This window comes from Chrysemys picta, chromosome 7 (genome assembly GCF_011386835.1).
Source record: "Chrysemys picta bellii isolate R12L10 chromosome 7, ASM1138683v2, whole genome shotgun sequence".
In the NCBI taxonomy this organism is placed as follows: domain Eukaryota; kingdom Metazoa; phylum Chordata; order Testudines; family Emydidae; genus Chrysemys; species Chrysemys picta.
Genome location: NC_088797.1, coordinates 96,338,214 through 96,365,213, shown reverse-complemented (window position 1 = coordinate 96,365,213; position 27,000 = coordinate 96,338,214). Strand labels below are relative to the sequence as shown.

Here is a 27,000-nt window from a genome sequence, read left to right as displayed (position 1 = left end):
CCCAGGAGGAAGGGGAATGGAGGCCTACTTGAAGAATGATTGCAGAATGGCCCTACAGATGTTTGTGTAAGACAGGGGTGGGCAAACTACGGCCCGTGGGCCGAATCTGGCCCCTCAGGGCTTTGGCTCCAGCCTGTAGGATTGCCGCTTCAGGAAACAGCCAGCACCACATCCCTGCGGCCCCGGAGACAGGCATGGACAGCTGTACCATCAGTTTGAACTCTAGGGCAGGGGTTTGCAACCTTTTTCTTTCTGAGGCCCCCCTCAACATGCTATAAAGACTCCAGGGCCCAGCAGGGGAGGGGGAAAGACTCGGGGATCCAGGCTGGAGGTGGGCCCTCGGGCATAAGCATACTTTGACTTCTATTTTGGGGGGGCAAGGGCCAGTAGGGCTTGGGCCAGCTCCGCATGGCAGGGTCCAGGGAGGCAGTGCCACCTCCACCCCAACTCACCTCAGCAGACCACCCAGCCTGACTGGGTTGTGTGTGGGGGAGTGGGGAGGAAGGGGAGGTAATTCAGGGTGTAGGCTGGGGAGTAGCTAGGGACTGTGTGCAGGCAGGGGGGTAGCTCAGGATGCAGGCGTGGGGGGATAGCTCAGGGTGCAGGCACGAGGTAGTTAGGGGCTGTGCGCCAGGAGGGCTCATCTATGGTAACTGCTCTCCCTGCCTCAGCAGCTCTTACCAGTTGCTTGAGCTGAGGAGTAACCACAACCCCAGGCACCAGCAGCAGGAAATGGAACGACGCGGCTGCCTGCTCCATGGCTTCCTGCCTCTGACCTGGCCAAGGGGCGGGGGCAGGGAGAGAAGGAAGTGAGGGTGTTTGGAGCTGCCCTCAGGACTGCTCTGCCACTGCAGGAATGGGGGCAACCAGCACTTGGGCCTTCATCCCCACGGCTCGGGGGGGGTGGGGAGGGAGGGGCACCGAGGCTCAGGCTCTGGGTTCCAGCCGCAGGGTCCCACAGCCCCCATGAAAGGGCTTGAGGCCCCCCAGGGGGATGCAGACCCCCAGTTGAGAACCACTGCTTTAGGAGAAGGGAATACAAATGTCTGACCAGAAGGAACTGTAACTATGCTACTTGGAATTTGGAGAAGTCAATATTTCTAACCATAAGTAAGGTAACCCCAAGCTGCTTAGCTTGGGTTAACCTTAAAGGGCCTAGAACGCTTGCAAATTACAGTAGCTTCTATTACTGTCTTAAGTTTCAAAAGGTAACACATTTGTGAGAGTATGTTTATGGACTTTAACCGCATAAAGAACTTTTTTAGTTAATAAATTTCTAGTTAGTTTATTACAGGATTGGCTACAAGCATTGTCTTTGGTGAGAGATCTAAGGTACAATTGACCTGGAGTAAGTGACTGGTTCTTTAGGACTGGGAGTAACCTGAATATTGTGATTTTTGGTGTAAGGCACCATCTATCACAAAAAGGCAGGCTTGCCTGCATGGCAAGACTATCCCCTTTGGCACTGTGGTCTCCTGTGACTCCATGTTAAGATTGTTATAGGTTGAGGAACTCACACTTGATACTTGGTCGGTGAAATCTAATTCTAGAACACAACCAGTTCGGTGGTTTTGCCCTGTTCCTTAACAGTCTTCACTAAGGTTGGCACTCACAGTTGAGAGCCATTCTCGACACCTTTACAGCCTAATCACTTAAAAGATCGAGGAAAAAGCTCGGCCAGCACAGTCATCTACTGGCTGAATTTGCACTATACCTGTGATTGACTCGCAGAACTCAAGTCTTTCTCATCCTAGGTCAAAGGAATCGAGTGTCATAGCACGAATTGATAGAACGGCAAACTCTGAGGGCTCTTAACAAAAAGACAGATTTTTTTCTCCCGCAGTATATTAGTCCTCATGAAAAGGCACTTCACTGGAACTCAGTTTCTGTTCCTATTGTCGCAGACTTCTTGTGCAACCAGCGCACACTATTTAATTTCTCCTTGCTTTCTGTTCCTCATCTACTTCCCCCCTACAAAGTAGTATTTCAGGGACAAGTTTATTAATGCTTGAGGTGTTTAGATACAACAGTGATTTGTGCCTTCGAAAACCTTACAAATAAAAATTAAATATGTCCAGTTTCTTCCCGCCAAGTGCAAACTGGGTTAAAACTCATTTAACAGCAACTACATGGAGAACTGCAGCAAAGTTAACACGTGGAAATTTTGAAGTGCAGCACAGTAGCCTGTCTAGTGGACAGCAAAGTTTCCCTTGAGTAGATGTTGGTGGTCATGGGGTGCTGGACAACAGGCTTTAATGTTAACTATTAAAAGTTAACATTTGTGCAAACCTTTGAATAGGTAAAATACTATTACAAGTGATAGAATTTTTATTAAATACTTGATGTACTAAGCCATTTTGAAGGACAAAAAGGACGTTATTTTCTTTCCTCTACTGAGTCTGTTGCAGAATCAAAAGTTCATTGTTTTAAAAAAATTACACTTTTATCTTTTAATAGCTGTGCCTGCTACACTTCGATGGGGCTGCCTGTACCAAGCCTGAATTAAGTGGGGAAGGTTGAGTGCAAATCTAGCCATCTAGCCTCCTAAAAAAACCCTCACTGGTTATAGAAATTGAACCAGGCTACCATTCCAGTACAAATGGCTGCTCAGTAGAGAGCACTGCCAACTCCTCATGCTGCATGAAAGTTCCTGGTGAAAGCCAGTTTCTAGAAGCCAGAACCCTAAAAAGTTTGATGCTGGCAGTAAGAAAACACTTTAAAAATGGAAGAGCAGTTTAGTGACGTTTGAGGAAAGACCCTCCTGGCCAGTGGAAACATGGAATCATTGTCAAAACCAGTGTCAAAATACCCCAAAAGGGTGATCTTACTAACAACTAGAGAGGAGTTACACTATTTTCTCTTGCAGGGAAAAGCCTTCTGATGTGTGATGCTAAACAAGATGAAAGGAGCAGAGGAGGCAAAGCTTAGAGAAGAACAGACTGGATTCAGGCACAAGAGATTGTGCAGCTCAGATATTCACACTAAGTACCATTATAAAAGAATGTATAGAATAACAACCTTTCCTCATTATCAATTTCATTAATTTTCAAAAGGCATTTTGACAACCTGCTCTGACATAATATTGAGGAATAGTCTTCAGCCCTACGGAATCCCAGCTAAACATCATCAAGGCCACGTACAGAGATGTGAGATGCTTTGTAGAAGTGAACCACCAGACAACATAATGGTTCAATGCGGACACTGGCATGAAACAGGGCTACAGTTTATCTCCACTGTTGTTTGACATTGCCACAGACTGGATAATGAAGTGCATAAACTACACAAACAACAAAGAGTCTGGTGGCACCTTAAAGACTAACAGATTTATTTGGGCATAAGCTTTCGTGAGTAAAAACCTCACTTCTTCGGATGCATAGAGTGAAAGCTACAGATGCAGGCATTATATACTGACACATGGAGAGCAGGGAGTTACTTCACAAGTGGAGAACCAGTGTTGACAAGGCCAATTCAATCAGGGTGGATGTAGTCCACTCCCAATAATAGATGAGGAGGTGTCAATTCCAGGAGAGGAAAAGCTGCTTCTGTAGTGAGCCAGCCACTCCCAATCCCTATTCAAGCCCAGATTAATGGTGTTGAATTTGCAAATGAATTTTAGTTCTGCTGTTTCTCTTTGAAGTCTGTTTCTGAAGTTTTTTTGTTCAATGACAGTGACTTTTAAATCTGTGATAGAATGACCAGGGAGATTGAAGTGTTCACTTACTGGCTTGTGTATGTTACCATTCCTGATGTCCGATTTGTGTCCATTTATTCTTTTGCGGAGGGACTGTCCGGTTTGGCCAATGTACATGGCAGAGGGGCATTGCTGGCACATGATGGCATATATGACATTAGTGGATGTGCAGGTGAATGAGCCCCTGATGGTGTGGCTGATGTGGTTGGGTCCTCTGATGCTGTTGCCAGAGTAGATATGGGGACAGAGTAGGCAACGAGGTTTGCTACAGGGATAGGTTCCTGGGTTGGTGTTTCTGTGGTGTGGTGTGTAGTTGCTGGTGAGTATTTGCTTCAGGTTGGGGGGTTGTCTGTAAGCGAGGACTGGCCTGCCTCCCAAGGTCTGTGAGAGTGAGGGATCATAAGACAAGAACTATTTTTTTTTTTAAATAGAACTGTTTAGGAATATATTTTCCTATATGAATTTTTAAAAAGCCATTACTTTGTATAATGTTTATTCCAGAGAAAAAGAGATTGGAATTTATATTAATATATATATATACTCTTATCTAATAGATATGTGAGCGTGACTGAAATTGAAAGGGAAGCCTACTCTCAAGCGCTTAGCAGTTAGTTAGCATTCTATCTTTCAGACCATGTGAAGCTTTAAGAGATCCACTCTCACTGCTATCTTTATTTATCAACTTAAACTGTATAAACAGGATTCCACCCACTTTTTGTTTTTGGCCTGTACAGTTTTAACTTACATCAAACTCTCAGTGTCAGTGCAGAGTTATGGGTGGTAATGATATAAATAGCACCACACAAAACAATTAAAGGCGGCTTACATTTTATTTTAACATCAGTGGTCTTCAAATGGCACACCAATTAGACTTTCAAAGATACTGCTCACTGAAAACTTACCATACAAAGGGCACTGCTATATCTATACAGATTTACAGTCTCATATTACAGAATATTTACTATATATATATATATATATATATATATATATATATATATATATATATATATATATAACCAAGTTGAACAATGCTAACCAAGCAAATTAAGCCATTTAGAATGATATTAGGCTGCTGTGCGGCCACGCAGCTTAGGGGAACTTAGGACCACTGTCACCTTCAAGTCTGACCTCTTGCATAAGAGGCCAGAGAGCGACCCCAAATTATTCCTAGAGTATATATCTTTTATCATCGAATCTTGATTTAAAAAATGGTCAATGATGGAGAATCCACCACAACCCTTGGTAAGCTGTTCCAATGATTAATTACCTTCATGGTTAAAAATTTACACTTTATTTCCAGTCTGAATTTGTCTAGCTTCAACTTCCAGCCATTGGATCAGCTTTTTCTGCTAGACTGAAGAGCCCATTATTAAATATTTGTTTCCCATGCTGATACTTATAGATGTAATCAAGTCACTCCTTAATCTTCTCTTCATTAAGCTAAATAGATTGAGAGCCCTGAGTCTATCACGATAAGCCATGTTTTTTAATCCTTTAATCATTCTCATGGCTTTTCTCTGAAGCATCTCCCATTTATCAATAACCTTATTGAACTATGGGCACCAAAACTGGACACAGCATTCCAGCAGCGGTTACACCAGTGCCAAATACAGAGGTAAAATAATCTCTCAGCTGCTACTCAGGATTCCCCTATTTATACATCCAAGGATTGCATTAGCCCTTTTGGCCACAGCACTGCACAGAGAGCTCATGTTCAAATGATTATCCATCACTACTCCCTAATCTTTTTCAGAGTCACTGCTTCTCCGGACAGAGTCCCGCTTCCTGTAACTATGGCCTATATTCTTTCTTCCTAGATGTGTTTCCCTGAACCAGAAGATGTGTTGCGAAACACTGGCTCCCAGGTCAGAAGAACCAAGCATATGGCCAAAAGCTTGAGTACATTAAAGCTCAACTTCTACTTTTCTAGGGTCCAAAAGCCTTGAACTGCATTAACGCTAGGTAGGCTCCTCCCCAGCCCAGGAGACATGTATCTAAAGTGTAAGGACATGAGGAGGAAGAAGAGGTAGACACTATAAAATGGGGGGGTGGAGTTCCCATCAGGCCAGGGGAACAGATGGGCTCTTCCCAAGAGAAGAGCAATTTCCATCTGACCACATGAAAGGAAAGGACTGAAAGGGACATGCATGTTCTACTCCTGAGGGAATTCTGCACCAAAAAATTAAAAACTCTGCGCACATTTTAAAATCCTGCAAACTTCTGCATATTTTATTTATCAAAATAACACACTATAATCACACCATTTTCAATTATTTTGGTAATTTAGTTAAGAAAACTTGTCAGCAAATAATTGAAAATGGTGTGATTATAGTGTTATTTTGATAAATAAAATATGCAGAAGTTTGCAGGATTTAAATTTTTTTAATTTGGGGGGTAGAAATTCTTCTAGAGTACCAGGGTTCTTTCTGTGTGGCATAATCTGGGTACAGGCATCTCAGTAGAGGGTGCGGGGGGGAGGGCAGCGCATTGGGAGGTTCTGGGTGCAGGGGGAATGGGACTCTGCAGGGGAGTCCAAGTGAAGGTGGTTAGGGCTCAGTGGGGAGGGCTGGGCTGGGATGGGGGGGGCAGCTCAGCTGGGGGTATGGGATCAGGGTGCAGCTGGCTGGGACTCAGTGGGGTGAGGGTCCAAATGCGGGGGTCTGGGTACTGGGGGGGCTCCTGATGCATGGGATGAGGCTCAGTGGGGTGAGGGTTTGAATGCAGAGGTCTGGGTACTGTGGGGCTCCTGATGCATGGGGCGAGGCTCAGTGGGGTGGGTTCTGGGTGTTGGAGGTTACAGGCAGTGGTGATGCTTGGGAGGGTAGGTCCAGATGCATGGGGGTTGGATAGACAGGGGGAGCAGCTCCCCCTTCAGTGACCCCTTTTCCCCATAGTGAGGAGCGACAGGGCCAGGAAGTGGGGGAGAGGTCACTGTAGGGGAAGCTGCTCCCTGTGCACCCAACCCCCGTGCATCTGGACCCACGCACCCAAATACAGAGGTAAAAATCTCTCAGCTGCTACTCAGGATTCCCCTATTTATACATCCAAGGATTGCATTAGCCCTTTTGGCCACAGCACTGCACAGAGAGCTCATGTTCAAATGATTATCCATCACTACTCCCTAATCTTTTTCAGAGTCACTGCTTCTCCGGACAGAGTCCCGCTTCCTGTAACTATGGCCTATATTCTTTCTTCCTAGATGTGTTTCCCTGAACCAGAAGATGTGTTGCGAAACACTGGCTCCCAGGTCAGAAGAACCAAGCATATGGCCAAAAGCTTGAGTACATTAAAGCTCAACTTCTACTTTTCTAGGGTCCAAAAGCCTTGAACTGCATTAACGCTAGGTAGGCTCCTCCCCAGCCCAGGAGACATGTATCTAAAGTGTAAGGACATGAGGAGGAAGAAGAGGTAGACACTATAAAATGGGGGGGTGGAGTTCCCATCAGGCCAGGGAAACAGATGGGCTCACTCACCCCTCCCCGGCACTATGGACTAACTAGGCTCCAAAAGAGTAGGTACTATATTGCAAAGAAAAATCCCCAAGGGCAAAGTGAGGCTAATGCAAGCGGACCAACAGCCATGAAAACATGGAGGAATTCCCTTACGTCCACTGAACAGCATGAATAGTAGATCTGGGACTCTCTATACAAAAAGTTTGTTTGTGGGACCATCTGAGACAGCTAAGATATAGGAAGGGGTGGAAGTCCCCATGGTGCATATGTCAACCAGAAGATGAGTGTAGAAAACATTGAGATAATTCTTCTGGGAAAGATTACATCATGGCTCTCTTGCAGAGGACTTCTGGACACTGTGACCGAAGAATGAGGTAATCTGAGATCAAAAAGGACAAGTGGCAGCTGGAAAACTGAAGAATAAGTAAAAAAACAACAACAACAACAACAAAACTGTTTATCACCAACTCCCTTACGTAGGTATGCAAGGTGGCTCAACTGATATCCAATCAGTCCACCCAAAAAGGCAGTAAAACCCAGAAGCATAAAGTGTGTTGGGAGGGGGAGGGGGTAGAAAAAGATGGCAAGGCCTCCAGATCTGCGGCAATAATGGCAACATCAGAGGTTGCTTTACACAAGATGGTGGATGGTGAGACAGGAAGAACCCATAAAAGATTGTGCCTTGTGACGATGTTTGAGGAGAAGGAACTTAAGGAAGATACTACATTCAGTTGTAGAGCAAAAGATACAAAGGCCCCAGTGCGTGGTATCCCGAAGGTGAATGCCCTACCTTCCTCTCAGTGGAATCCAGTGGAGAAACCATCAAGTCAGTGGGACAAAGTGGATTTTGACAGAGGCAAGTTAACATTGTCATTCATCCTAGGGACAGAGAATATTATGTCTAGGTCTTGGAGAGATTGCATATTAATTTGCCATGGGACAGGATCATGAGGCCTCTTGTCCACAATCTTATCCACAAGGGGTTCTTGTGCTTTAATTATTGTGAGGGTCTCTTGAAGAAAGTCTCCTCAGGCTGAGCCTTTAGAACTTTCACCACCAACATGGCAAGACTGGAGAATGGACTCTTGCTCCATGTGAGTGGCAGTCTGGGTCCTGATTCACCTTCAAGCTGGTGTACTTTAGATCCTCATCAACCAAAACTGTGATCACAAGAGAGGAGACTAGTTTGGAGAAACCCCACTAAAGCCAGGAAAATTCATGCAAAAATCAGAGCAGAACCTAGGGCACTCATTTCTGTAAAATTGGTTTGAGAGAAGTCAGGGTGGGAAGGAAGATTCCCCCAGGAAGAATTTCTGCCCTTGCATGATTTGAGGGCTCCAAAAATCAAGGATTAAATCCTGGCAAAGCTGCTTAGGAGTTCAGATACCATTGGGTGTGACAGGCTGCCACTGCATCAGGAACAGCTGGACAAAAGATGCTTGCAGCAAGCACACAAACAAAAAATTATGCAATAAGAGACAGCAGCCAGAGACTTTTATAGAAAGACCATAACTCTATTTTGCACCTTGCTTCCTGGTAGGTGAAACCAAACACATAGCAAAAAACTGTAGTGTTGAAACTCTTCATTTGACTAACCTACTATATATCTTCTGCTATTTAAATCCAATTTAACTGGTACCTTAGTAAAGAAGCAGTGGTAATTTTATATCAATTCTTAAATTATATTAGTGAGGTCAATGAGTGTGACATTTACTTGTTGCTAATGGTATCTAATGACTGGATGATTTAGTGCCATAACTACTCATGCTACCATGAAAATGCGATGTTCATTCTATTTTAATGATTGCTAAACAATCCCATGCATGGCATAGAATGTGACTAGAAAAAATATATTAAATTCCATACCCCTGTGTTTAACAGATTGAGAGTAGATACTGATGTAACACTGCCAGAACTGTCATCCTAATGAGAAAAACAGAGGTAAAGCCTTAGTAAAAAGTTGTAAAGTCAATCAAATATTGCAATATGCATGTTAAAACTCATTTTTGCACAACTTTCTGTATTCCTAAAGTACTTTTTACTTTGAGGCAAGGATGCTATCTGTTCTACCATGGGCTTGCCTTACCTTTCACAAATATACCAGGGTGTAGCACATGTGAGGTCTCACCTATACAAAATGTGAGTCTTTAACGTGTTGCAATGAGGGTCATAGAGCTTTCATTCTGAGACAGGTCTTCCTTCTCCTTTCATACTCCGCCTTCACTCCAGCCCAGTTTTTACATTTCTTCTTTTCTGGGACCAAAACCTCAAATACTTCATAGCGTAAACTCTGTGGCCAAGGGTGCAGATTGTCTGTTCCACAATTATAAACACTCCCTCCATTACTGGAAGCTGGGGATATACACATCTGCTAAACTATTAGCCTCTCATGAAGCAGAAACACACATGTACAATGTCACACCAATTTTGTGCCTCATTGTAAAAGACAGCATGGAGACAAAAGATTAAGACGAGATTGACAAAAAAAATGATGACTAAGTAGTATTAAAGAGCTGAGCTAATTGGTGCCACTCTAAAGAGGTTTCTCTACTAGAAATGTTAGTAATTAACTGCAGGTAACAATCAAGCTAACTTAAGTTTGAAAAGACATATTAAAGCTTCCCTTATCATATTTTCCCCCCTTTTTGATACTATGGCATTAGGCTGCCCATACATCTACAAAATCTACCTCTTTGGAATTAGCATCAGTAAAATCCATCATGTTCAAGAAAAGTACCTTTCACAAAGAACAAGCATGTCACCTGAATGACAGACTTAGGCTCTGATAGCCTATGATGAGGCTATGAATGAATTCAAATCTAGATTGCTGGCAATGGGGAGGGGGTGGGAAGTCAAACTCAGTTGTTACTTACACTGAGTAATACAAGTTTCGAGTTACAAGTCTATCAAAATAAACAGATATTAAGCAAAAAAATCCAACCACAAATCTCTAAAAAGCTGACACTAAACAGATAGCAAAATAAGGGTAATTTCTATCCCAAAATATACCCATCCTCACAACATTTTTCACATAAAACATTTTACAGATACATTGCCAAATCCAACAACTTAACTCTTCAGCCCTTGAACCTAAAAGTTAACTTCAGAATAAGTGCTCAATGATCAAGTTGATTGTTAACATACTGTAAACTCAGGGGTTTGCATTACTGTTTCTACTGTCCCCTCAAGAGATCTTTTAATAGAGATTTATAGGAACGCAGGAATTGCCATACTAGGTCAGATCCAGGGTCCATCTACTCCAGTACCTGATAATTCAGAGAAAAGAGCAAAAACCCTACAATAGTCAGAGATTGACTAACAGCCCTGAGGCATGAGGTTTAATACACTCCTTCCAAAAAATTTTGCCATAAATTGTAACTGGATATTCTTTATATCCTTGTGTGTCCATATAAATATCCAGTCCCTTTTCAAATCTTAAATTCTTGACCTCAGTGACTTCCTGTGGCAGTAAGTACCACAGATTAATTACATGTGTGAAAATATTTCCTTCCATTAATTTTTAATTTCCCACCTTTTAATTTCACTAAATTACACATTTGTTCTCATGTGATGAGACAGGGAGAAAAGTACTGACCTACCTTTTGAATAAAAGTTGTACAATGTCCCCTCTTATTTGCTTAAGGTAAACAACTTCAGCATTTTCAATCTCTTCATATGAGAGGTTTTCTATGCCCCTGATAAAGTACCCTATTTACCAATCAGTTTGTATAAAAAATTGCTCAATTTAATCTGCAACTGTATATACACACTCACTGTTACACGCTACTTAACAGAACTCTTCCTTTAAAACTATTTCTCCCCACAATATCTATAATTACCAATGTTTCAAAATGAGTTATCTGCATGTGGCAAATCATCATCGCTCTAGACTGAGATAGACAGAATGAACTGTGAGGCAGCTTCAGTAGATATGAAGGTACTTAGAATTACTGGTCATCCATCCAAAGGTCACAAAGCCATAGAAGAGGGTAGAATGAACTCAGAACAGAAGACCAAGGCCATCCATGTTGAAATCTTTGAACTAGCAGAACAAACAGCCATTAAAACCTCCTGCAAATGTTTTGGAGGATCCTTCTTTGCTGGATCTGCTCTCTTTTGGAACCAACGCATACTGTTGAAACTCTAGGATCTTAAAGATTTCCAGACATGGAAGCTACTCTCAGTAGAAAATAAGAAAGGCTCTGTTTCAAAATAAATAAATAAATATATAATCTATTTCCTCCTGCCCTGCCCTTAAAAAAATGGCCTGCGATGGCATAGACAAAGCACCCAGTCAGAAAACTGGATCCATAAAACCAGTTGGACTCCCCTAGATCTGATGAAATCTTAACTTTCTTGTGTTACCTACCTTTAGAGAAGCTGGATTGGGCAAACAACTATATTAAAAAGGTGATCAAGAATGAGCACAGAGACTCCACCTTTCCCTTATAGTATTATTTCTTTAGAACCTCAGAGATGGAGAAGTTTTCCTGTATATCACATTCTCAACAGTTGAAATCTACATATTTTATAGCAGTCAGCAAGAGGGATTATCCCCCATCAACTTCAATACCTTTGTGGTAACGCGGATATGTCCAGTCAGATGTGAGGTATTAAGCCAAGGAGATGAGATCCATGTCATTAATTACTCAGACCCACTGACTGACAGCACCTTTAGAATCAGCACAGTTTTTGTGACCCTTAGAGGGCTCTACTAGAGAAACGCACAAGGCACACTTCTCAGGCAAACATCCAAACATTTGTCATGGGTGTCAGACACAATAATCTTACTATGACAGGAATTAGACAAAGTTTTCTAACTTTAGGCTCCTAAATTAATATGTAGGAATCTAAAGAAGTGATTTTGAAAAAAGTGTTGTGGGATGCTTATTCAGCCTATAAAAGCCTAGGCACCAAGATTTGAAAATGATGGCTGTACTTAAAAAACAAAACAAACCCCCTCCCCCCCCCACTAAATATTTGTTTGTCTGCCATAACAATGGGGGGAGGGGGAGGTGACAGCAGGGAAAGGGGAGAAGAGACCCTCAAAAGAAAAATTATTTTACAGGCAAAATGAATGATGACACAAAAAATTAAAGATACCACAAGATCTATAAACCCCCTGAAAAATTACTAACAAAGTATTAAAAAAGAATCCTAGTTTCACCCCATGCAAAGTGAGAGTTGAGGTTGCACAGTTGATACTAACTGGCAGAAAGTGGGGAACTGGGTGAGAAGGGGCACCAATGTCTTGGGCTTTAATTCTGATTTACCTTCTAAAGAGACAAGGTGGGTGAGGTCACTAATATCCTGGGACTGACACAGCTACCACTACACTACATAGTTGGTGTGACAGGTTCAGTCACAGAGACCCCCTTGGGACTGTCACCTGATGTGCTGAAGTTCCCTCTGAGCCAGTCTTCCCTGCCAGCTTGGGACTCCAGAACCCTGCCTTGTTGAACCAGACATACTAGCCTGGTGCAACACAGACCCAGGTCTGGTCCACGCCTCCAAAACTGCAGGCTTAACTGAAAACAGCTTAGCCGGTTACCTGCCTCCAGAACCCAGACACCCAACTCCCAATGGGATCCAAACACCAAATAAATCTGTTTTACTCTGTATAAAGCTTATATAGGGTAAACTCAAATTGTCTGCCCTCTATAACACAGAGAGAGATGCACAGCTGTTTGCTCCCCCCAGGTATTAATCACTTACTCTGGGTTCATTAATAAACAAAAGTGATTTTAAGTATAAAAAGTAGGATTTAAGTGGTTTCAAGTAATAACAGACAGAACAAAGTAAGTCACCAAGCAAAATAAAGCAAAACACGCAAGTCTAAGCCTAATACATTAAGAAACTGATTACATGTAAAATCTCACCCTCAGAAATGTTCCAATAAACTTCTTTCCCAGACTAAACTCCTTCCTAGTCTGGGCCCAATCCTCTCCTCAGGACAGTCCTTGTTAGTTCCAGCAGACATCTTAGGTGGCAAGCAGGCATGTTCTCATGACCAGCAGCCCTTTTGTCCTGTTCCACCCCCTGTGATAGCTTTGGCATAAGGCAGGAATCTTTTGTCTCTTTGAGTCCCCACCCCTCCTTCTAAATGGAAAAGTACCAGATTTAAGATGGATTCCAGTATCATGTGACATGGTCACATGTCACTGTAAGACCTCATGCTTCATTACTCATGGGCTGGCCCACACATACACAGGAAGGCTTGCAGGTAAATAAACCATTTATAACCAATTGTCCTAGTCAATGGGAGCCATCAAGATTCTAAACCACCATTAATGGCTCACACTTTGCATAATCACACTAGGACATCAGAGTTATACTTCATATTTCTATTTTCAGGTACAAGAATTAAACATCCATACAAATAGGATGAAAATATTCAGTAAGTTATAACCTTTGTAATGATACCTTACAAGCGACCCCCTGCATAAGGCATATTCCAGTTACATCATACTCACATTCACAAGCATATTTCCGCAAAAAGAACAGGAGTACTTGTGGCACCTTAGAGACTAACAAATTTATTTGAGCATAAGCTTTCGTGGGCTACAGCCCATTTCTTCGGATGCACAGAATGGAACATATATTGAGGAGATATATATACACATACAGAGAGCATAAACAGGTGGGAGTTGTCTTACCAACTCTGAGAGACCAACTAAGTAAGAGGGGGGAAAAAAACTTTTGAAGTGATAATCAAGATAGCCCAGTACAGACAGTTTGATAAGAAGTGTGAGAATACTTACATGGGGAGATAGATTCAATGTTTGTAATGGCTCAGCCATTCCCAGTCTCTATTCAAGCCTAAGTTGATAGTATCTAGTTTGCATATCAATTCAAGCTCAGCAGTTTCTCGTTGGAGTCTGTTTTTGAAGCTTTTCTGTTGCAAAATTGCCACCCGCAGGTCTGTCATTGAATGACCAGACAGGTTAAAGTGTTCTCCTACTGGTTTTTGAATGTTATGATTCCTGATGTCAGATTTGTGTCCATTAATTCTTTTGCGTAGAGACTGTCCGGTTTGGCCAATGTACATGGCAGAGGGGCATTGCTTCTTATCAAACTGTCTGTACTGGGCTATCACTTCAAAAGTTTTTTTTTCCCCTCTTACTTAATTGGCCTCTCAGAGTTGGTAAGACAACTTTTTCATGGTGTGTGTGTGTGTGTGTGTGTGTGTGTGTGTGTGTGTGTGTGTGTGTGTGAGTGAGAGAGAGAGAGAGAGAGAGAGAGAGAGAGACCAGTAAAAACTAGCAGGATCTTATTAAAGGGGACAAGATAAAGATGCCACATTTATTATGATAATTTGATTTATGACCAATAACTAAGAATTTTTTCATTTGACCAGAGCTTGGACCACACATTATACCCAATACCTACACACACACCCCCATCAGATGTTCTGCAGCTGCTGCATAGTTACCAGTCTTGCTTGAGTCTGTGGCTGGAGTTTGCAGCTTGGGTTCGTAGCTTGTGGCGGCTAACTGGCCAGGAAAGCTGGGCACAAGGACGAGCTGGGTCTCTGTTGGGCATGCACAGATGTCCTTCCATGTTGGCAGCAGAATGTTACCCTCCTCCATAGTTTTCCATCTCACCCATCCTTTTTGTAGGCTTTAGTTTGAATCCACAGTCTATAGGTCTTGCTGTGTCACGCTGCCTTCAGGTTTGGTGATTGATCACCCGTCAATTGCAGACATGACTTTCAGCCTGGGACCGGGCTTTGATCTTTCTTCTATTGTATCTTTTCTTTTTAGGGTGGATTCTTCTTACTTTGTTAGGGCTCTTGTCTGCATCTTCAGCCGTTGGTGTTTGAACTCTATTTAATCAGGACAGGCTGGGGCTGGAGGTTGATTCCATCATCCATACATACCTCATTCACACATCTAAACTCAACTAATAAGATTACAGCAGGGTTTGCAAAAATGAAGGTTGCAGCAAGCCCTTACAAAATGGAGTAAGCGTTTTAAAATGGGGTTTGAATTACAATATGGCAAACAGTGAACAGAAGTTACACTGTAGGCAAGTGTAATAAATGGTGAACAGAAATTACAATACTGAAATAGTGCAAGTCTCAGTGATTTAAGCAGGAATTGGATTGATAGTGAAACTTACAAAGGCAGCTGACTGAACAGCTATGGCTCTTAACAAGCATCTTAACTGTTAATTAGCCAGTTATTGGGGTAACCGGTTTTATGAATGAATATTGTTTCATTCATAAAACTTTACTTATGAAGTTACATTAATAAAACAAACAATTAAAAACAATTTCATTCATGAGTCCTGTGTGTGTGTGTGTGTGTGTGTGTGTGAGTGTGTGCACGCGTGTGCGCACTCCTGTTCTTTTTGCGGATACAAACTAACACGGCTGCTACTCTGAAGCATATTTCCATAATACATATGGAGTGCAACATCACAGTTAGTTTCTAGGCTGTCTGGGAACAAATGATACAGTTTTAAAATTTTAGTTGAGGTGCACAACTCCACAAAGAGGGAATCTGAAGCAGTACCCAAGTATTTTGTTGAATGGTTACATGTGTTTGTTACCTTATGATTCCACTGGAACGACAATGAAGCTTCACTGTAGAAGTGGGAGTAACTGAAATCAACAACTAAATCTTAAACTGAAGGAGTTTCTCCCATCAGTCTCTCACTAGGAACATGTAACATTTTAGTATCAGTTATCTAAACTGTATTCTTAAATTTATTCACCTAAATTTGGGTTATTGCTGATTATGCACCATATGTATCTTATGACTTTATCCACTAATACAAAATTTGTTTTTAATCTTAGCACTATACCCAGATGTACAGACTCTTTTCTTAACCGGTCTACTATATAATTTTTTAACATTAGCTTTAATAAAAATTTTAAATCAGTTGTGTGTCCTTTTTGCAGGGAGTACATAATACCCATGTTCTATGGTCTGCCCTATGGTCCATCAAGAAACTGACTCATGTTTAAGATGTTGGTTTTCATCTATATAAATTCCTAAATAGCTAGGAGTCCTGCCTACCTTAGATAGTGATTGCTTCTCTTCCTGTGGGCTGTATCAGATGCTGAGGTCCTTAGCTAACAGCCCCCTTCTCTTATTTATTTAAACAGGAATGGTCTTACAGCAGAGTGTTTCTGGTGAGTAGTTGCAACACTAGAACTTACTCCCACTTCCCTTGGGCCTATCCGTAAAAGCCCGGATTTATTGATTTTCAGGGCACACTGCAAAACTATTTTCCTCTGGAAGGGGGGAGGAGGGAAGAGGGGAAGGGTGTCAGGGGGCCTGAACTGAAGCCATGTATGGATTTAGAGGGGCGAGTTATTGTGGTGGGTTGAGAGGCTCAATGTACATGGATACTGATCCAGCCTATTTTGTGTCTTATTTCACACACACACACACACACACACACACACACACAGCAACCAAACCTGGCCCTACTAAAGTTTTTGTGAGCCTATCTTAGAGGGTTCTACTAGAGAAACACACAAGGTACTCTTCTCAGGCAAACATCCAAACATTTGTTATGGGTGTGAGACACAGGAATCTTACTATCGACTTCAATGGAGTTAGGACTTCATTAGAGTTCAGGTAGGCACTTCAGCATAGACAACTTTTGCCAACTGAAACCCTCTCACGTTATGCTTTTGATTATGACCTCTAGGGTTCAATATCCGTTTTCAGAGACCTAATGACAATCCTAACTTTTTTCAGATATCAGTTGTAGGACAATGACAAAAATAGTCTACAAGTGCTATTTGGTGTTTGTCAGATTGGTTGCTTAATGCTAGCACCCTTGGTCATGTAGATGTGAGTGTAAATAATGGTTGCTTCTCTTTTCTGCACTGTTTTAGAACTGATTTCCTATTCTGCTTTTTAGAGTGTCTGAGACTTAGAATTTAGAAAAGAAATCTGCTTTTTTATTCTAAGGCTCCTAAAAAGGCTTTACCTGGCTAAAGGAGGAGATAATGCAAGCTACATTAGAATATGAAGATGTACATCTGTGAGAGACAGAAAGACATGAGAAAAATGAAAAAGATACCATCTCTGTCTTGTAGCCCAAGTAGGGTTCAGGAATCACTTTAAGCTTTACTTTTATGGTAAAATGATTGTATTGGTCTTCAAAGAAACATTTTCATTAATAAAAAACAAGAACTGAATTTAGATGCTTCAATCAGTATTTCACTTGACTATGTCACTTACACCACAAAAACAAACAGATTTAAATATCTCACATCTAATGAATAAGGTATTTTCAAAAAATGGAAGCAAATTAGTTTTACTTAAACAGATCTGCCACTTTAATCCGTACCAATTGAAATACATTGTATGCATCATGTGCTGCAAATAAATTTCAGCTTCAACCTTATTTCATGTAAAAACAATCACATTTTATTTCAAAGTGTAAAACAATGATTTTTAAAGTGAGAAGGCAAGCATAGTTTACTAGTCAGGATTTCTGTTAATCCATATATTCCCCTATTTAAGTTGGCAATTACACTTCCTGTCACAGTTCATCAGAATAAAAACCTTCAGTACACCAAATACATTTTTGGCACTTTTAATCCTAAAAGGTTGCTATTTTTCCCTTTATTAAACAGGGGAGGAAGGAAGCACAGCTGGTGGGAGACGTCCAGCAAAATAAAATAAATAAATAAATTAATTAATTTAAAAAAAAAAAAAAAAACCCTACCACATCCGGCTTGTGCAGTTTTAAATCCAATGAGAACTGAGACAGCCAACAGCTGCAAGCTGAGAGAATTAGCCTGCCAAGAACTTTCAACCTTGATCCATTTACAGCTGCAAAATCTAACCAGAAGAATGTGGGTATCTATAACTGAATGAGCGGTAATCTTTTGGAAAAGATAATATACAATTTGCTGCACAAAAGTATAAATAAAATAAAATCAATAGACTTACTCTTGAAACTATTTCCTTGCAGTACTTTCTGCATGTGTATACGGTAATTTTTCAAATCTCAGTAGTTCTCTGAAGACAATACCCATTATAGAGTCACATTTCTGGGACCTGTGGCTTCAGGGAGTTCTCAAACCAAGTTTCCAGATTTTCTGGAGGACCTTTTTTTGAGATAGCCTGCTAGTATTACTACCTATTCCATTTTTTGTGCAAGAACAGTTTGCACTAAAATCTAGTAGTTAGACCAGATGACTAGGAGTCCAACTCTTGAATGGAAATCCTGACTATCATTGACTTGCTTTGTGACCTCGAGCACATTCTTTATGGTTGCTACCTCTGATGGACCAAAGATGATCCTGCGCCTGTAACACAGGAAGGCTGACAATGTACACTAATCACCCTTACAAATTTCCTGAGACAACTACCTCAAAAAAAAAAAAAAAGGGGGGGGGGAGAGGGAAGGGGCACAGAGGGTGATCTTGGGAAAACCTGGGTAGGTGGGCAACCCTATTTAATTGATATCACTTTCTCCATATGTAGAAACAGCAATACCTACCTACTGTACAAACATAGTGTGAAGATAAATCTTCAGGTTCTGAACCCTTGCAGTGCTATGGTTATTTAAAGAGGCCACAGTGTTGACTTAGTACAGCTGAACACAAAAAATCCCAAACACACATTTGTTTTAGGCCCAAATTATAGTTGAAATATCGAAATGTCACGGAATAAGGAACTCCTTACAAATCAGAATTTTTTTTGTATCGACAAATCTCATTTCAACATTTTCAAAGTATTTGACATTCCCTGAAACAACGTTCTGTTTCAAGTATGTTAAAACATTAAACTGCATCTGCCTACAGTGCCATGGTCCCTCATGGAAGCTGTAGTTTGGGTGCATCATTCCCTTATTCTTTCCTATGGGTTGGCCTCCCTGGCAGGACTATGCATCACTTGATATACTGTAGTCCTATTATTCCCATGATGTGGCTCAGTCAGAAGTGAGACAACAGTGCAAGGTATAGTGCAGCCAAGAAGCCAAGACCACAGGAGAGAATGGGGACATGAAGCACTTGAACTACCATTCATTCCCATGAGATACTATGGTATAGAGACAGATGCAGTATGATGTTGAGCTAACTCAAAATTAAGTGCTCGGGGTCAGTCAACATGCCACACACAAAAAGGAATTCAGATTTGGGCCCACCGACCAAAAGCAAAATATTTCATTTGAATTTTTCCCCACAGAAAGTTTTGATTTTGTAGAAGCTACGTTAAAAGTCATTTAGACTGAAGATCCCCAACCAATTCCACTGAGTTGAATGGTTACCTCAATAACAAAGACAGCAAACAAATGGCATATTCTAAATTACACAGCAATATTGGAAGGATAAATGTAGATATATTTTACATGCCTTTAAAAGAAAAAAATCAAATGACCCTTTTGAGAACACAAACTCTTTAATGATTTATTTTTGCTTAACTTTCTCAATAATTACGATACCAGTTATTTGTTTTATATCTGGTATTGCAATTAAGTTCCACTTGGGGGATCACCACTTCACTAACCTCATTTGTGTTATTGGTCACTATGGGATTTTTTCTATTCAATGCAGTTTTGTACTCTTAAATCTTCTCTCTTCAGTGAGAGAAAGCTAGTTATAATCCAGAGATTATTAAAAGTCCTTTTTCAGATCTGTAGTCTCCTTTAGCTAAATATGCAGAGCTTTTCTCTAGGTTTCAAGCCCTCTGACCTCTAGAATATAGAAATATGAAAGGAGAATCTCAGCTTTCATTTATGAATTAGTATATTTAATCTCTCTTGGCAAAAGTGGTTTTGGGGTATGTAAACAGATAAACCAATTACTAGGATTGCGATTGGATTTTTCCTAAAGACTATACAGTTCATTCATGTCTTACAAACCCCGCATCACCCCACTGTTTCTTTGGAATCCATGAAAGCCACATGAACCTCAATTTTAGAGATGACCTTAGATTAGCACCCAGCTATGGGAGGCCATGGTTTTAAGGGCAGGTCTACACTTAAAATTCTGCAACAATGCAGCTGCATCGCTGTAGCACTTAAGTGAAGATGCTCCTACACCAATATGAGAGCTTCTCCTGTCAGTGTAGTTACTCCACCTCCCCAAGAGGTGGTAGCTATGTTGACAGAAGCTCTCCTGTCGACATGGACTGTTACATTGGGGGTTAGGCTAGTATAACTACATCGCTAAAGGATGTGGATTTTTTTTACACCCCTAAGTGGCATAGTTATACCGATATAGATCTGTAGTGGTGACCTGGCCTTGGATTGGTAAGACTGCCTACCAATGACACAAAGACTGATGTAAGCATGCTCTCTCTGGTGGCCTGCCTCAGCCAAGACAATGCCACTGTTGAACACCCAGCCTGACCTGTAGGCACTTTAGGAAGGCATATTTCGTAAACTCTCATTGGTCTTTTCAAACAAGTAGTACTACATGGCCACAAGCATTTTGTGTAAGTGGTCCATAGGTGTTCCCACAGGCATTGGCTTCCAACTTTCCCCAGGGGTGCCCAATCCCCTCTCAGCTCCAGGCCCCACACCCGCTCCACCTCTTCTCCCAAGGCCCCACCCCCACCTCTTCCTGCTCAGTTCCGCCCTCTCACCCCAGCACGTCCCATCCCCATTTCTCCCCTTCCCTCCCAGCACCTCCTGCATGCCACGGAACAGCTGATCTACGGCAGGGGGAGGTGCTGGCAGGGATCTTATCTTTATAGGTGTCTAAAGCCCTTAGAACGGGTTTGGAACTACTAATACATATAACCAAACTAAGAACAGCAGCAATGAAAGAAGGGCTTTAGCACACAAACCTCAACTCAGAGTCTACACACTTCCATATGTTCCCCCCAGTTCTCTACTTCCTGTTATCAAGTTTGACAGAGTATTATTGTGGGCAACACAATTTAGACCAGGTACTAAAGGCAAAATTTTAATTTATCTTTAGTAAAACGCACCTTCATCCATTAGAATCTTTGCTGGATTAACAAAGTGGACCAAAATTTTCCAAGAGACAGGACTGAGTTTTCACAGAAGCTGCTTGCTTAGAGGGAGTGGTACCACTTCTGGAAAAAGGATCCACTATCCATGTGGATTTTCAAGGCACAGAGTTAGGAAATGTCTCAAGTGTGGAATCTCAGGTCAGGTTCTGACTCCCATAATTCACATCAGCCAAATGTGTTCTCATCTTGTATAGTCTCATGCTGTGGCTGGAATGCTGACAGTGCACTCTGAAGCCATTAAAACACTGAAGATAGATGGTTGTGTTGTCTTATCTAAGATATTACCTAAACACTATACAATATCGAGATGAACAGAAAAGAGGATGCATTCATCAATTTAAAGTTACTTATAGAAGTCTCATTTTGAATGTAACAAAAATTAAGCAGATATTCACTATTGGGGGGGGGAGGAGGAGGAGGAGGAGGGGGGAGGAGAAGAAGGAAGTAAATTTGCTGATCTGATGAACTATGATTTGTCCCAAGAGCAAGTTCCTTCACTTCAAGAAAAGAGGAACTGATGACTGAAAACGGTCTAGTCCACCACCTCTATTCCGAAGAAGATAGACCAGAAACCTCTGGATTCTTAGCATATAGTATTTAATGGAGACAAAGAGACAAGAATGTTAATCAGCAGCTACTTTTAGAGAACACTTCTTTTCACAATTAAGGAAGCCACCATTAACATTCAAATTAAGAGGAAAAACTACATTTGAAGATGCACACCTTTACAACTTTTATTGCTTAATCTAAGGAAGTGACATCTTAAAAATAGAGTTTGGTTTGTCATTTATCCCAGCAAGTCTTGTTTAAACACTGTTGCGATTTCAGAACAAGTGACTTTTTTTTTGCAGCCTTGCTTGCTCCTTCCCCACCCATATTTTTCAGACCATAGCAAAACACTACAGGATTCTGTGACTGATATTTCCCATCCCACTAGGAGTTCTTCAAGCTCCAGAAAAGCCTTCCCATTTTTCACTTCACTGCTTCACAAAGGGCTCCTATTGCAGAAAAATCTTTTTTTTTTTTTTTTTTTTTTTTTTTTTTTAAGGAAAAAAAAAAGAGGATGACAGAACATAGCTCCCTCCAGAGCTTGTCAAGCCTGTCAATTGCAACTGTTAGCAGAGGAGCATGGAGAAAGAGAGACGCCAGAGAGAAGAGAAGTCACAGAAAGAGGGGGTGGGAAATCTCTCCCCTCAGGTCACTTGGATCTGGTCTACACCTAGAAATTAGCTATATCATTATATATAGCAACCTAGCTATATCATTCAGGGCTGTGAAAAATTTCACACCATATGCAATGCAGTTAGGTCAACCAATCCCCCACTGTAGAAGCAGCTAGGTCAATAGAAGAATTCTTCCACTGACCTAGCTACTGCCTCTCAGAGAGGTGGATTACCTGCATTAATGAGAAGACCCCATCCGTGAATGTGGGAAGTATCTACACTACAGCAGCATAGCTGCAGAGCCTTAGCTGTGCGCTTGTAGCATAAACAAGGCTTCCGGTTACTGCCTCCACCAGCACAAGAGAAAGGAACTCAAATTCACTAGGTCGGCACACCATACTGCCTTGGAACTGCAGGGACACACCCATGTGTTTAGTATTTTCAAACATTAATATTGTATTACTACCGATTATTCACTTTAATAAAGCAGTGGCATTATTATGTACTAGCAGAAGAATAGTACACTAAAAACATACAGGGATGAACATAAGACAAAAAGGCATTATAACTGATAGAAGCAGCACGATTGATCCCCTTTGAATGAATTTTTTGGCCATCTCTCCCTAGAACTCAAATGCCTTCAGAAAACACAAGCTTCTGGACTTAGACCAAAAAGAGATATAGGAATGGATTTTATTTCTACCAAGGTATCCACTGAGGAGGTCAAACTAAAAGTTTGCCTGTAGGAAAGCCACAAAATTTCTTTGTAGAGACTCTTACAATTTTTGATGAATGAGTGAATTGAATGAGGAATCTGTAGTTGCCTTTTTTTAATATGGAGGTCTTGTATACAAAGAAAAATTATTTATCTTCCATAATCCTAGAGTTGAATAAAACTGGTTTTATTCAATTAACTGGAGCATCAAAGAATCAAAAACATTTAATAAAAATCCCATTAACTCTCCACCCAGTCTGAAGTAAGAATTCCAGGGAATATATAGAAGTTCTAATGTGATTATTCATCCATGTAAAACAAATGGCATAGTTTAACTGAAGGCAGTGTCTGTTTGGTAACTAAACTTTTTCAAGGAGACTAAAATGAAGTTATATTCAGGACTAGAAGGGAAAATGCAAACAAAAAATATTTTATAATCACAGTGTCTGACTGGGTCACCAAAAAACAGCAACTAAAATGACAAATTCAATTTGGCAGGCAGAGGTGTGGCTATGACAAAGAAAAAAAATGTTAAAGAAGGATGGGACATAACTTTTTTTTTTTAAGGTTATTTCTGGTTTTACTACAAAAAACTACCTTTACATGTATAAAAATCTAGGATACCAGTCATTTATAATTAAAATGAAACAGATTCCATATTTCCATGTATTTATTCTATGCAGAAGAGTCTATTTTATAAACTGTGCTTGAGTGAGTTATACACCTTTATAAAAGGTAATAGGCAGGGGCCTACTTCAGAAAAATTAAAGGTGGGGCAGGTAAAGTTGTGTTGGTATATAAAACATATGTAATTTTGCGAGGGGTAAGAAGTGGAAAACATCATTGAGCACATTGAGTTTAAGAAGTCTGGGAAGTGGCAAATTCCCCTAGCCCCCTTGCTCGTTAGCAAGCTAGGCTCCTGGTAATAGGTATCAGCTCGAAAGAAATTTTTAATCATGTGTTCGCTAACAGATAAGATTCTAGTCACAAGGCAGTGTGTGGGTTCTCACAGGTGTTAACGGGTTGAGGTAAACCACTAGGGTATTTGTAAAACCACAAACGCTCTTTTCCACATTAGGATTTTACCATATATTAGCTAACATGATAAAATAAAACCCACACCTTTTCTCCTCATGAAGACCAGGCCTGAGTGGACATTTCTAACCTTATTTGGAGTGGTATACCATGTTTTGTCTTAATATATCCAGTCACCAAGCTCTCTCTCCCACAATTTTGTAAGCAAACTAATGTTGTATTTTAAGTCATTTAGAATGTGGGGAAAGTTTGTAAATACTGAAAGACCATTAGTTCTTTAAATCAGAATATATTTTAGTACTGTTAAAACAACTGGATGCATATGAATTGTTTTCATACTTTTTTTTCCTACTGCTCTCCGAAGTATGGAAGACAACTTTGTTTATTGAATTAAGTTCTACTGAGTGAGCTGAGGTATCCATTCTCTGCTTGGAAAGTTACTTGAGAAACAAGGAAAAATGTAACTATTTTTCTTTCAATAAAAGGCAAAACTCAAAAAGATTCTTCTGACTGTCAAACTGGGTGCCATGATGGGGACATCAACTAAAAATTCAACTCATTCTTAAAAGAACCAAAGAAGAAATTACTGAAGTTTCATACCTATGTGAGATGGTTACTCACCTGCTGAATTATTTTGGAATCTTTTTGAAAGTTTTCTCTAGGAGGGACTTTTCCAAATAACTTCCAGCCAGGAGCACTGTGGAGACCAGGTTTGAGTTCCTTTGTCCTTTTGGTGAAAAAGTTTCTGGAGGGAGGGAGGGGGGGAGGAGGGGGGGGGGGAGAAGAAGAAAAAAAAAGAGAACATACTTTTAAATTACAGTACTAAAGTTTATCTCAATTTTAGATTTGTTTTAGCCCAATACATCTTTGTAGAGACTTAATGTTCAGCAGAGCAAATACTTGTTTGTATTCTACCTTTATTTTCTCTTGTTCTTTACAAAAATGTGAATAATGTATAAAATAAGAATTGTCACGTTCTATTGAAATAAATGTTCAATTGATTTCAATAATTACTGTTGAGATGATACACTCTGGATAGTTTTCTTTTTAATATTAGTGTTTTACAGTTGTAACTCAACAGGAATAAATGACTATAGCATTAAATATCAAAGCATCTGCAGAATATTGGAGGACTCACCTCCTATTTTTTAAGCGTTCAGAATATTGTGTATCTAGCTTATGACTTTGCAGTGATAGTATGTTTAAAAAATAATATTTAATCATTGTGCCAAGGATGGTGAATTTGTATCTTTGTGGTAAATAAATCAGCTGGAAAGTGATTTAAAAAAAGTTTTCCTAGTCCAAAATACTAGACACATTGGTACTATAATATACATCATTCCACTGATTAAACATAAACCCAGGACAACATTTCTAAAAAAATATGTTGTGATATAGAACACCAAAAGTTTTAATTTCAGAATATTTGTGGTGGAACTTGTCTCCAAGTATTAGGGTGACCAGATGTCCTGATTTTATAGGGACAGTCCCGATTTTTGGGGCTTTTTCTTATATAGGCACCTATTACCCCACCACCCCCGTCCCGATTTTTTACACTTGCTATCTGGTCACCCTACCAAGTATTAAATTTCAGCCTGTAACAACTCAGCACTCATGTATAGGGGATATAACTTGTTCAGGAAGGACAGGCAGGGTAAAAAGGGAAGAGGTCGTGCATTATACATCAAGAATATACACTTGTTCTGAGGTCCACAAGGAGATGATTGGCAGACCAGTTGAAAGTCTATGGGTAAAGATAAAGAGTCGGGGCAGGGGGGCGGAAAAAACAGGAGTGATGCTATGGTAAGGTCTACTATACCCCACCATATCAAGAAGAAGAAGGAGGAGGAGGAGGCGGCATTTCTAGAACAAATAAGATACATTCAAAACACCAGACCTAGTAATAATGTGGGACTAACTACCCAGACATCTGTTGGAAAACTAATATGGAAAACCACAACATTTCTAATAAGTTTTTGGAATGTATAAGGGACAACTTTTTATTTCAGAAAATGGAGACAGTCATTTTCAACTAGTTTCTACCTAAGAGGGAGAAATTGGTAAGGAAACTGAAGGCTGAAGGCAACTTGGGTAATCATAAAATGGAAGGAGTGTAAGCAACAGAATAAAGACAATGGATTTCAAAAAAAGCAGACAAACGCAGAACTGATAGGGATAAGGTCCCATGGAAGGGCAATCTAAGGGAAAAAGGAGTTCAGGAGAGCTGGCAGTTTCTTAAGGAGGCAATATTTAAAGGCACAATAACTGCAGGCAATCCCAATGTGAAGGAAAGATGAGAAGAATAGTAAGAGCCCAACTACGGCTCCATCAGGAACTCTTTAATGACCTGAATATCAAAAAGGAAGCCTACAAGAAAGTGGAAACAGACAAATTGCTAAGGAGGATTACAAAAGACAAAAATAAAATAAATAAAAAAAGTAGCCTCATATTACTAAATAAGATACAAAAATATAGATGCCCAGTGATATCCAATATAATTAATGTTACAAAGCAGTTCTGATTTCAGCACCCATTTTCACATTCCGATTTTCTGAAACATACACATTTGTTAAGCTAGGAATGTGAATCTGTCCATAGATAAATTTCTTTTGGAAAATCTCTGCAGTTATAGAGTATATGTGAGATGGGGAAACTTGTACATTCTTCTCCCATTGTAATATATTCCAACTTTTGTATCAATCATCCATAAATAAATAAAATAAATCAGGGCTACAAACAGCTCAGCTTGGGAAATTAAAAATAAAGCTGTGACTGGAAAAAACCTCACTCACTTAGCATATGCCCAATAAGCACATCCTAGGTACTACTGTAATACAAATGAATAATGTTTAAAGTTTTTCAGCAGAGCCCAGTGAAACCAATTCACTGATGTCTCTACACACTTGTCTTGCCTGATCAAGGGATTGTGAAGTGACAAGCACTCCCACTAGAATTTGCACAAACCGAAACAGTAGAGGTTTCATTG

At 40.5% G+C, this 27,000-nt stretch overlaps 1 protein-coding gene across 8 annotated transcripts in view; it reads right to left on the bottom strand.

Annotated features, from left to right (window-relative positions):
* Positions 1 to 27,000, bottom strand: part of TBC1D12 (TBC1 domain family member 12) — an 88,206-nt gene that overhangs the window by 38,219 nt on the left and 22,987 nt on the right. For 3 of the 8 annotated variants that reach the window (XM_065552078.1, XM_065552079.1, XM_005292540.5), the window contains exons 2-3: positions 24,636 to 24,759; positions 9,013 to 9,069 (exon numbers count right to left, since the gene is read on the bottom strand). In XM_065552078.1, the coding sequence (XP_065408150.1) occupies positions 9,013 to 9,069; positions 24,636 to 24,759 (181 nt within the window). The remainder of the gene's footprint in view (positions 1 to 9,012; positions 9,070 to 24,635; positions 24,760 to 27,000) is intronic. The other 5 variants (XM_065552080.1, XM_065552081.1, XM_005292542.5 and 2 more) reach the window with 3 other exon arrangements.